Consider the following 12500-nt stretch of genomic DNA (forward strand, 5'->3'; position numbering starts at 1 on the left):
CACACACACAAACACACATGCACTCAGACACACGTACACACACACACACATACACACACGCAACACACGCACATGCACATAGACACGCACACCCACACAGACACTCTCACACACACACGCACACACATACACATACACTGAGTCTCCCTGGGCACTCTAGAAAACTGGTGTTTTTTCAGTGCAATCTCATAGATTCTCTTTCCGAAAGACCGCATTGTCATAAATATGCAAGCGATTGCTTTTTACTGTTTTGATATTTATTTTTCATTAGTCATCGGAGAACATCTTAAGGGGGCAAACGGCATCATTCTCTTTATTTCCTCCATAAAAGAAGCACCGCCATAAGCAGAGGCCACTGGGTTCGCCTGCTTGAGTCATTTGGAGTTAAATAATGGAGAGCTGGCCGTCGGAGAGAGTGAGTTCTCTGGGTCATTTAGAAACGGAGGAATGTCGGCAGAGGCGGGAAGCCGACCGAAAGAGACAGCCACCGCAGATAGCAAGTTTGAGTCGGACGCTAAGCATTCAAAAGAAAAAACAAAAAAAATGAACCTAACAGATGGAAATCCAGCAGTGTGACAGGACGTGGCGATGCTCCGCTCGCCTGCAGACGCCCAGGAAGGCGGCGGATGCCAACAGATGCCAGGCCTGTGCTGCGCTCAGCAGGAGTTCCACACGGAGGAGATGGCGCTTACGAGCCGCCGAGACTAGTCAAGCAACGTGCCGAATACAGAAACACTCGTTCGGTTACATCTGTTTGTTTGTTTGTTTGTGTGTTTGTTGTTGATATTTTGGTGTCATCGTTGGCAATGTGGTGATACAGAAAAAAAACATCTCCAGCAGACAGCATAGTTAAGTGCTTTGGAGGAAAAGGGGACTGAGTATCCCTTGTAGTCCCTGAGGACTCAGGATGCTGTGCTCCTGACAGGACTGAGTATCCCTTGTAGTCCCTGAGGACTCAGGATGCTGTGCTCCTGACAGGACTGAGTATCCCTTGTAGTCCCTGAGGACTCAGGATGCTGTGCTCCTGACAGGACTGAGTATTTCTGTAGTCCCTGAGGAGCACAGGGCTCAAGATGCTGTGCTAGTGAAGCAGAGGCCTACTGTCCTGTCCTAACCCTAATCCTCCTGACAGGACTGAGTATCCTTGTAGTCCCTGACGAGAGCATAGCTCAAGACGAGAGCATGGCTCCTGTCCTAACCCTAACCCTCCTGACAGGACTGCCCATATTCCACTCCACTGAGTAATGCACACAGTCAAGGGAATGAATGACTGAAAGGCCACAGGCTCAGAGTAACCAGCCCATTGTGGATTAGGACGGCAGATAGAGTGTGTGTGTGTGTGTGTGTGTCTGTGTGTGTGGTGTTGTGTGTGTGGTGGTGTGTTGTGTGGTGTGTGTGTACCTGTGTGTGTGTGTGTGTGCTGTCTGTGTGTGCTGTGTGTAGGGGTGTGTGTGTGTGTGTGTGTGTGTGTGTGTGTCTATGTAGGTGTGTGTATGAGTGTGTCGACATCTCCCGCAGGAGACCAGCCCTTTTCAGTGGGGTAAAGGCATCCATTTCCTGCCCCTGTCCGTGGCCAGGCGGTAGCAGTTTCTGGGGGGCGGAGGGAGAATTTGTCAGATGGAGGGTTGCGGCGGGCAGACCTGGTGATAAAAGCTATTGTGGCGGTGGGGTTTGGCACACGGCCAAGCGACCGGCATCTCGGTCCTGTCTCTCTCCTGATTATAAGACTCAGCATGTGCAGCCTGTCTGGTTATATGCACAAGGAGAGAACCAGGGGTTACATGACCTGATATTACGTTACGTTTACGTTACGTTACGTTACGTTACGTTACGTTACGGCACGTTATATGACATTACATTATGCCACATTACATTACGTAAGGGCATGTTAAATAGAAAGAACTGATGAACCAAAAATCTAGGCAAGGACTCTGCTGCCGGACTGCTGTTTTTTTTTTTTTTTTTTTTTTTTGTGGCGCACATGACCTTGGCTTCTCTGATCCAAAAATCTAGGTGAGGAATCTGCTGCTGAATAGGTTTTTATTTGTTTGTCTGTTTGTTTGTTTCTGTTTTGTGGCGCACATGTACAGTATTTCATTTATGGGTTTCATTTAATGCCAGAGTTGTGCAGGGCAGCGTGGCTGGAGATGAATTCAGATGGAAATGGGATTTCATTCTCTGTTTATTTTCATTGTGCCTCGGTTGATGGACGTTGCTAACATTTCCAAAAGAGCGCCCCCTGCTGCTCTCCCTCCTGGCGGTAGATCAGAGGCGGCCAGTCTTGGTCTGAACACAACAAAGATTTTAACAAGGCATTCACTTTGTCAAACAGGATCAGAGAAGGTGGTCAAGTCAAGCGATTTAATGCCCTTCCAACTTGGCCAAAAGCATTCTCAGACTAATCCCCTTGTTTCTCCTTTTCTTGTTTCCCTCTGCCTCCCCTGATCTCTTCTCCTGCCCTCTCCCTTCTTTCCTCCACTCTGCTCTCCTCCTCTCCTCCCTACTCCCCCTCTCTCCTCTCTATTCTCTCTCCTCTCCCTTCCCTTCCTCTCCCCTCCTCTTCTCTCCTCTCCTCTCATCTCCCCCTACTCCCCCCTCTCTCCTCTCTCCTCTCCCTTCTCTCCTCTCCCTTCCTGCTCCCCCTCTCCTCTTCTCTACCCCCCTTCTCCTTTCCTCTCCTCTCATGTCCTGTCCCCTACCCTCTCTTCTCTTTTCATCTATACCTTTCCCCCCTCTCCTCTCTCTCTCCCCTCTCCTCTCTCCTCCCCCTCTCCTCTCCATCTCTCTCCCTCTCTCCCTCTCTCCTCCCTCCTCCCCCCCTCTCTCTCTGGTGTGATCTGCAGGGAGGCCGACGTGCCGCTGTGCCACGGGCTTCACGGGCCCGCAGTGCGAGAGGCGCGTGTGCGACGGCCACTGCTTGAACGGCGGCACCTGTGACGTGAGCCTGGGCAACCAGCCCGTGTGCCGCTGCCTGGCCGAGTACACCGGGGACCGCTGCCGCTACCGTGAGTCCCTCCGCTTCGGCTTCCTTCAGCACCGCAGCCCATCGTCAGGCAATTTACTGCACTTAACATCGCCGTTTCCAACCCCCCGCCGTCTGCCTCCCACACCAAGCGTGGCGCGGCCAGGAGTTGGCCGCAGGCGGCCGTAATCACACCAGTAATTAAGGACTCTTACAACAGCTTTCCACAGAGCAGGAAAAAGCAGGCGAAGCACTGTAATCAGCTTCCGACGGTAATTCAGCGTATACTAACCGCACGCCGGACATCAGCAGCGACGTATACGGGACAGATCTTGGGATCGCAGGGTTTAAGAGCCCTATAGCAGGTTCCTATAGGTTTTAGTCAGCAGGAGAACGTGCTGTGTCTGCCTCTCCAACTGTAGGCGAAGCCAGCGAGCATTGGGCTCGAACAGCACATGTCTAGCACATTAGCATAGCCATGCCACGGACACGCCGGATGACCTTAAAGATGTGTGACAACCAGTGTCAGTGTGCAGAGCTGACCTCGCTCTGACGTGTTGTCATGGCCACACGCCCACATGTGAGCACACAGGCTCCACGCTTGTCATGTCAGCACCAATGTACGCCCTCTAATGAGTGTCACTGATGGAAGGATGTGGAAGGGATAATGCATCCGCCGGTCAGTATCGAAAAAAAGAAATCCCGACAGGACGAACAGGACTCCAACTCGCAGTCAGAATGATATGAAATTGTGAATTAGAAGCACAGAACCCGTTGCCAATGGTAGTGGTCATAAATGTTTTGCAGTGGTCATGGGTTGGGATGGGCCATTCAATCCAACTGAACTTTTTGCAAGATTCTGAGGAGCCATATAATATATGATATCATGATAAGGAGTCCTTGAAGAATAATTACATTGAATTATCCTCCTCTATTGTGTCATTAGGCTGTTTACTGTAGAGATGGGTATTGTATTTCTTTAATAATAGGCTATAGCAGTGTGTATTGTTTGGTAATTGTAAAAAGATATGGTTTGTGCTTTGTATAAAATACCAACCATTACGTATACATGCCATCTCTGTTTCGCTAATGGATAATCCTTTACCTCGCTCCTCTCTGTGAAACAACATGTTTTGTCTATCCGTTGTGATTAAGTTCATTTTATAGTTATATTTCAGTGCATTGTGGGAAGGGGAAGGACAAAAATATGGTTTGCACTTCATGTGAAATACTACATTTTGGCTACACTTTATAAACTTGGCTATTTTTAGTGAACTCTCTGAAAATAGTTTAAAAAAAATATATTAAATAAACAATAAAAGAAGTCTGTATTTTGTGTGGTTGACCGGTTCACCTGGCTTCTCCCTGTGCTTTTTCTGGACAGATATCTGTCACCACTACTGTGTGAACTCCAAAGCCTGCACGCTGTCCAGCACGGGCCATGTGGAGTGTGTGTGTCCCACGCAGTACGAGGGGGTGAAGTGTGAGGCGGACAGGTGCCTGCGCTGCCACGGGGCGCCCTGTATAGTCGACCACGACTCGGGCGACGTGTCCTGCAAGTGAGTGCAGAGACACACACACCCCTGCACACACACACACCCACACACACACACCCCTGCGCTGCCACGGGGCGCACTGTATAGTCGACCACGACTCAGGCGACGTGTCCTGCAAGTGAGTGCAGAGGCTTCAGCCCTGGAGGTCTCAGATGGAAGAGATGGAAACAGATTTTTCACACTGTGATGAATCGTATGATATTTCTGTGTTTGTGTTTGTGTGTGTGTGTGTGTGTGTGTGTGTGTGTGTTGTGTGGTGTGTGTGTGTGTGTGTGTGTGTGTGTGTGTGTGTGTGTGTGTGTGTGTGTGTGTGTGTGTGTGTGTGTGTGTGTGGCCGTGTGTGTCTCTTTGCATGCTGGTTTTGCTGTGAGTTATTTACGATGAGGGCATGTTGAGATGAGTTGTCACATGCACGTGTCCTGTGTGAGCATGTGCTGGGTGCTGCGTGTAAAACACTGCTTATTAATCCATGAACACGGCTGCAGCTGCATGCATTAAAATATAAAGACTGCGCCACTGAAACATGTTCCGTGCAACACTCGCATCATCAGTCATCAGTCTACGCACACACACGCATGCCGCTATAGGACACGAGTCACCTAGTCCATGCACCAACACACACACATGAAGACATAAGTCACCAGTCCACACACACACACATGAAGACACGAGTCACCTAGTCCACACACACACACACACACATGAAGACACGGGTCACCTAGTGTACTCCTCCTAAAGCACTGTTGTCCCCATGTTGAACTGAGCGAGCTTCCGAAGCACTACCCCTTCAGCACTGGCAGATGCCTAGAGCCCAGCGGCTGACCTCGGCCCAGGTCTGGCCCGGGTCTGGCCCGGGTCTGGCTGAGATCCGGCCCTGGGTCGCCTGCCTCACTCAGCTCCCTCCACTCTGGCTTTCCTCCTCAGCTGCACCACTGGCAGGATAGCCTCCAGCTGTCAGCTGTGCGACGGCTACTGCTACAACGGCGGAACCTGCCACCTCGACCCCGAGACCAGCCTGCCGTTCTGCCAGTAAGTAACAACATCGTCATGGCGACGCCTGTGTCTAGTTTTCTCTCTCTCTCTCTCTCTTGATTTTTATTTGAAGTGTTTTATTCAAGTGTACGTTTTTCTCCTTTTCGCTTAAAAACGCTAGAAAGGAATCCTCCCCCTCGGCCTCCAGTATTAGTTTTGAGACGGAGCGGATGAGTCTGAGTCTGGATTGGCCAGAGGCTTGAAGGATGAAAAAGCTCACACAGCAGGGACCCTTAGACTAATAGCACAGCACTCGGATTCCCACTGGGAGGACGGGAGAAGAAAGGAGAAGCAGGGAGAGATATCTACATATACGATACGATATATATACTATATAAAGAGGGAGAGAGAGAGAGAGAGAGAGAGAGAGAGCGAACAGCAGAGACAGGAAGGAGAAGGGGATAGAAACAGGACAGAAAAGAGAGAGACCAATAGAGGGAGGGAGGGAGAGAGAGAGAGAGAGAGGAGCAAGAGAGAGGAAGAGAGGTGGAGATAAATGGCCTGAACCAAAAATAAATATATAGGGTGAGACAAAAAAGTGAGAGTGAAAAAGGGAAAAAGGAAAGAAAAGAAAGGTAGAGCAAAGAGTAGGTGAGAGAGAGAGGAGGAGAGGGTGTGTGATGATGAAGAGCAGAGAGTAGGAGAGAGAGAGAGAGAGAGAGAGAGAGAGAGAGAGAGAGAGAGGAGAGGGAAAGGGGGTGTGTGATGATGGACAGGAGGGGTTTGAGATTCCTCATCAGAGACAGTCTCCCAGCTGGCCTCAGTGCTGCGGGATGAAGGGCCTGACTGGGCATTAGTATGCTGCACCCGCAGCTGGGCAGGGACTTGAGAGAGCACGCCAGAGACCCGGGCGCCCTGCGCAATGTGTGTGTGTGTGTGTGTGTGTGTGTGTGTGTGTGTGTGTGTGTGTGTGTGTGTGTGCGCACGTGTGTGTGTGTGTGTGTGTGTGTGCGTGCGTGCGTGTGTGTGTGTGTGTGTGTGTGTGTGTGTGTGTGTGTGTCTGTGCACGTGTCCCTAGAGATGCTCTCTCGAACGAGCCCCCGTCTCTAAGGACTGCTGCAGGAGAGCGCACACAGCTCACAGACATTCAGGGCATTTAACACGTACAGACACACACTCACAGACACAGACACACACACAATCACACACACACACATACACACACACATACACACACACACACACACACACACTCAGACACACACACACACACACACACACACAGACCCTCATGGGGCTGGTGCAGGCTCTAAATCAACCTCAGCTCTCCCATCTCCATAGTCTGTTGGATGTTCTGGAACAGATGTGTGTGTGCTCAGTGTGTATTGAGGCCTCGTGCTGTTCAGTCGGTGCAGGTGTGTGTGTGTGTGTGTGTGTGTGTGTGTGTGTGTGTGTGTGTGTTGAGGCCTCGTGTTGTTCAGTCGGTGCAGGTGTTTGATGCTGTGCTCCACTGTGGGATTCTCAGATGCACGTTTAGGATTCCTTAGGGAGCTAGAGGGGAAGGATGCTCACATCTTCCATGCCACTGAGTACTCATCCATTCATCCATTCATTCATTCATTCATTCGTTTATTTCATTATATATTCGTTTGTTTGTTTGGTCATTTCTCTATTCGTTCATTCATTCCTTCATTTGATTATATATATATATATATTTTTTTTTTTGGTCTTTCGTCCATTTGTTCATTCATTCATTCATTCATTTGATTATATATTCGTTTGTTTGTTTGGTCATTCCTCCAGTCGTTCATTCATTCATTCATTCATTCATTCATTTGACAGCCATCTCATGGCCTCTGCTTCCCTCATCTCCACCTGCCCAATCAAACATGGCCGAGTGGGTGAGGTCCTGCCCAATCAAACATGGCCGAGTGGGTGAGGTCCTGCCCAATCAAACATGGCCGAGTGGGTGAGGTCCTGCCCAATCAAACATGGCCGAGTGGGTGAGGTCCTGGCCAGTGTGACGCCTGGAAGAGCGGGACACCTTTACTGCTGCTGGGGGGGGCTAGCCAGCTGCCTTCTCTCTCACAAAACGAAGGAAGAGGCTTTTTTTTTTCTTCCTCTAAATGCTTTTTAGACATCAGCATTCATCTAGATAATTGGCTCTTTACCTTTCGTATTCGTGTTCTACGCTTATTGTCTTGACCTTGGTCAACAGTTTGAGCATGACAATAAATTGCTGCAAGCTTACAAAGAAAGCCATTTGTATGCAGATTGCTTTGTTGTCGGTAAGGTTGTGGGAGTTTAATTATTTGGCCTATTGTGTCACAGCATGGCAATAAGATAAGTGGGGGAGAGTGTCTCAACTCTGTCTCAGCTGTGCCTCAGCTTTATCTCAGCACGGTCTCAGCTTTATCTCAGCGCACGGTCTCGGCTAGGCATCTCCGGAGGAATCCAGGCAGGCATACCTCCACCCACTCTCTCGTCTCTCTGCCCCCGCCTCCGCATCATGTCTCATTCTCAGCATTTTCCCCTTCTCCACCAAAAGATAGTGTCCCTCAGAAAGCTTTAAACACACAAACAAACAAACAAACAAATAAACAAATAAACAAACAGACAAACAAAGCAAAAACACGCGAGGCCAGAGACACAGAGGCAAAACCTCAAACCCCTCTTCTTCTTTTCTTTCTTTTCCTTCGCTCCTTTTCTCAAGCGCAATGAGATCACACACACACACACACACACACACACACACACACGTACACACACACACACATACACACACACACACACACACACACACACACAGACACACACACGGACAGCGCAATGAGATATTTTGCCTGGTAATATCATGTTCTCTGTGTGGAGATGAGCAGATTCTGCTCAGCGTGGCCGTTGGCTCTAGTACTGTCCGCTCAGGGTCCTGTTTCATGTGTGTGTGTGTGTGTGTGTGTGTGTGTGTCCGCTCAGGGTCCATTTCACCTCTTCTCCATCTGCTTAGCTGGCATTGTACAGCATCTGCTGGTGGGCTTCACTGACCCTGGACTCTGCTCAGAGAAAAAGACAAAATAAAAACACAACCAGACACAGTGTGTGTGTGTGTGTGTGTGCGCGCTGTGTGTGTGTGTGTGTTTGTGTGTGTGTTTGGCTTTCACATATTCTCTTTTGTATGTTACTGAGAACACCTAAATTAGTTTGTTGGTTTACATTGTGCTGTCTCATCAGGCAATATTCTGCAGTGAGTGATTGTGTGTGAGTGTGAGTGTGTGTGTGTGTGTGTGTATGTGTGTGTGTGAGTGTGAGTTTGAGAGCTACACTACATCCTGCCTGAGAGCAATCTGCTGGACTGTGAGAATGTGTGTGCTGTCGTTTCTTTTTCTCTCTTTTCTAGTTCTGTTCTCCTGCGTTTGCCGTCGTTTCTTTTTTTCTTCTTTTCTAGTTCTGTTCTCCTGCGTTTGCCGTTGTCTGTTCTATCTTGTCTGTTCTATTGCTCATGTCTGTGGTGTCTCACTGCGATCTCTGCAGCTGCACGGGCGCGTTCAAAAACCAGCGCTGCGACGAGCGGGCCAACCCGTGCGATTACTACTGTCAGAATGAGGGGATTTGCACGTTAACTGCCTTTAACAAACCCAGCTGCAAGTAGGTCACAGCCTCTCTTTCTCTCTCTCTTTCTCTCTCACTCTTTTTCCCTCCTGCAATCTCTCTCTCTGTCTCCTCCTGTTGGCCACTCTTTCTTTCTCTTCTCTCTCTCTCTCATTTCCTGATCTCTTCTACTCCCTATTTTTTCTCTCTCTCTATTCATCACTTTTATCCCCCCCCTCTCTCTCTCTCTCTCTCTCTCTCTCTCTCTCTCTCTCTCTCTCTCTCTCTCTTCCTGCTTTCTTGTAAAGTCCCATAAATCCCCTGTACTCTAAAGAAAGCTCTCCACCTGCTCCCCATATAAAACTGAAAACATCCAATCAGCATGGGTCTTGTTCGCCTCTCAGCTCCTCCCACTCACTTCCTCTCCCATCTCTCCTCCACGCCCACCTGGACGTGCATCACAGCTTACCTGCCCGACACACACACTCGCTGTTCTTGTGTACTTTGTGTGTTTGTGTTTATGCGTCTACATTTGTGTTTGTTATGTTTTTCTGTGTATATGTGTATACCTGTCTATGTATGTCTGAATCTTTTTGCATGTGTCTGGTTAAATGTGTGTGTATGGGTGTTTGGTGGTTAAATGTATTTGTGTGTGTGTGTTTAATTGTGTTTTTGTGTGTGTGTGTGTGTGTGTGTGTGTGTGTGTGTGTGTGTGTGCGCATGTGTGCAAATACTCACCATGCACATTCTTTTCACATGCACACATATTTAAACGCGTGCATTGTCAGTTAGCTGCTAACTGTTAGCACAGCCCAGTTGTTTCCTAACCGAAAGGAATATGCAAAGCCCATGGACGCACATCACACTATTCCATCCTCAACAGGGGCACTGCCATTCCTGAACGTCCTGCAGGGGCCCGGCCTGCATTATTATTTAGCATTTAGCATTTAGCGCATCTCTCCTGACAGCTCTGTCTGATTAGCCATGCTAAACACAAGCTGTCACTCAGCGGCGGTTCAGGTGTGGAGCCACCTGGAGCCCGCGCAGGCCTGCCCAAGGCAGAGTGACTAAAGTCTGTTCGGTTTGTCCTCAGTGATCCCCCCCTTAACTCAACCTGACACCCCTCTACTCCCCTTCAACTTCATCCCCATCCCCTAGATGCTTGCTAAACCCAGCCAGCCCGCACTGCCTCAGCCTAGCAGCATCAGAGAGCAGAGAGCAGGGCACTGGCCTCACGCTCAGCCCAGTGGCATGGACCACGCTGTCCATCCTGTCACCGCGTGGAGAAACTGGCCTCTCTCGCACACATCTCATCTCCCACACACATTTGCACTGCACACAAATGTTCACCAGACCTGCCCCGTGCACCTCAGCATTGTGTTGTGACTGTACTGTGAAAATAACTGAATGAAAGTCTAAAAGGGTTATCTGTACCGTGAGCTGCTGTGTGTGTTTTATTTCCTCATAAATGCTCAACTAGGCACCAGACAATTATGAAGAAGCTTTTGCCTGAACATGCTGTTGAATGTGGCATCAGGGTGTTTAGATGGTTGTTTCCCGTGCATGTTGAAGTGCCCATCGAATAACCTGTTAAACACATGAGTATACTGACCAGGAAGTGATGTCACAAAGGCATGTGGTTCTGGATGAGGTTCTTATGTTGCATGACCCTTTTTTTGGATCGCACAGCCGAGAAGTCCGAGGTGTGATGCTGATGCTGCATTGCGTTGTTGTCCTGATGTGTCCCACTGGTAGAACCATGTCTTTACACTCTTGTGTCTGATTGGTTACTAGGTGTTCAGCAGAAACCATGTCTTTACACTCTTGTGTCTGATTGGTTACTAGGTGGTCAGCAAAACCATGTCTTTACACTCTTGTGTCTGATTGGTTACTAGGTGGTCAGCAAACGGTGTCTTTACACTCTTGTGTCTGATTGGTTACTAGGTGTTCAGCAAACTGGTCTGGCACACAGTGTGAGAAACCTGCGCCCAAGAGCAGCCGCTCCGACAACATCAGTGGGAGTAAGTATCAGAGAACACACACACACACACACACACACACACACACACACACACACAAACTTTCTCTTCCATCATACATGCACTTTGCTCACAGAAGAACTGGCGCTGTGAAGACTCAGACTATTGTCCCTGATTGAACAGCTCGTCTCCGTCTGCGATGTCTTCCTCTCTCAGGCTGAGGCAGTCACGTTCAGACAGGCTGGAAACCTGCGAGCGCTTAGCAGACATTTGCACTGATGTGATTTATTCTCCTGGCTGCACAACTGACATTTTGCCATGGATTTGGGCACTTCACTGTGTGGGAGACCTTTCTGTCTCTCTCTCTCTCTCTTCCTCTCTCTCTCTCTCCCTCTCTCTCTCTCTCTCTCTCTCTCTCTCTCTCTCACTCATTCTCTCTCTCTCTCTCTCTCTCCTCACACACACTCTCTCTCTCTAACTCACTTTCATATTGAAGAATGGTCTTTCTCGACTCACCGTGGAGACTTCAATGCATCATCAAAAAGGCAAATGGCGAGTCGCTGATGGGCGTTGCTAATGTCCTCTCTTCGCCCCCACACGCCTGAGAACTCAGGGTTCCAGTGATGATGGGGAAATGTCATGCTCTCTGACTCAGACAAGTTTAGCCAAGAACATTAAAAACAAACAGAAGAGAAAAGAAAAGAAATGAAGAAAAAAAGAAAAGAAATTAAAGTGAAAAGTAAAGAGATGGAAAAGAAATTTAATGGAGAAGAAAAGAAAGGAAAAGAGATAAAAAAAAAGAAAAGAAATTAAAAGAAAAGAAAGTGAAAAGTAAAGAGATGAAAAAGAATAGAAAAGCCACAGGATGCTAAGAGGGGAGGGTGGGGTAATTATACATTGTGTTGCCTGTTCTTTATTTTCCTGTTAACTTCTGCTTTGTTTGTGGTTATTACTGTCATATGTGCTTGAGACATAAACACAGGCAGTGTGCTGCTGCAGGCTGTCATTACATCAGAGAGAGCAGGAGCTGGGAATCTCAGCTCAGGCCGAATGAGAGCGTGTCATCACTGAATTATGATTCCTAAAGGTGCCCTCTCTGTGCGTGCGTGTGTGTGTGCGTGTGTGTTGTGTGTGTGTGTGTGTGTGTGTGTGTGTGTGTGTGTGTGTGTGTGTTTGATGCACCACAGGAAGCATAGCCATCATTGTGCCACTAGTTCTCCTAGTGATCATTGTCACGACGGTGGTGGTGGGTCTGCTCATCTGCAAGAGAAGACAGAGGTACGGCTCATTAAATACACACGTTTTACTGGGCACATGTGAAGATGACTCACTAGTTACGTTTTACTGGGCACATGTGAAGATGACTCACTAGTTAAGTTTTACTGGGCACATGTGAAGATGACTCACTAGTTACGTTTTACTGGGCACATGTGAAGATGACTCACT

The 12500-nt window shown here is 48.6% G+C and overlaps 1 protein-coding gene across 1 annotated transcript in view; it reads left to right on the forward strand.

Moving 5' to 3' along the window:
• The window catches only part of lrp1ba (low density lipoprotein receptor-related protein 1Ba), a 199114-nt gene that overhangs the window by 181467 nt on the left and 5147 nt on the right, over positions 1–12500 (forward strand). The window contains 6 exon segments of the mRNA XM_042702858.1: positions 2844–3005; positions 4347–4521; positions 5443–5547; positions 9019–9132; positions 11020–11096; positions 12242–12332. Coding sequence (XP_042558792.1) covers positions 2844–3005; positions 4347–4521; positions 5443–5547; positions 9019–9132; positions 11020–11096; positions 12242–12332 — 724 coding nt within the window.

This window comes from Clupea harengus, chromosome 21 (assembly GCF_900700415.2).
Source record: "Clupea harengus chromosome 21, Ch_v2.0.2, whole genome shotgun sequence".
Taxonomy (NCBI): Eukaryota; Metazoa; Chordata; class Actinopteri; order Clupeiformes; family Clupeidae; genus Clupea; species Clupea harengus.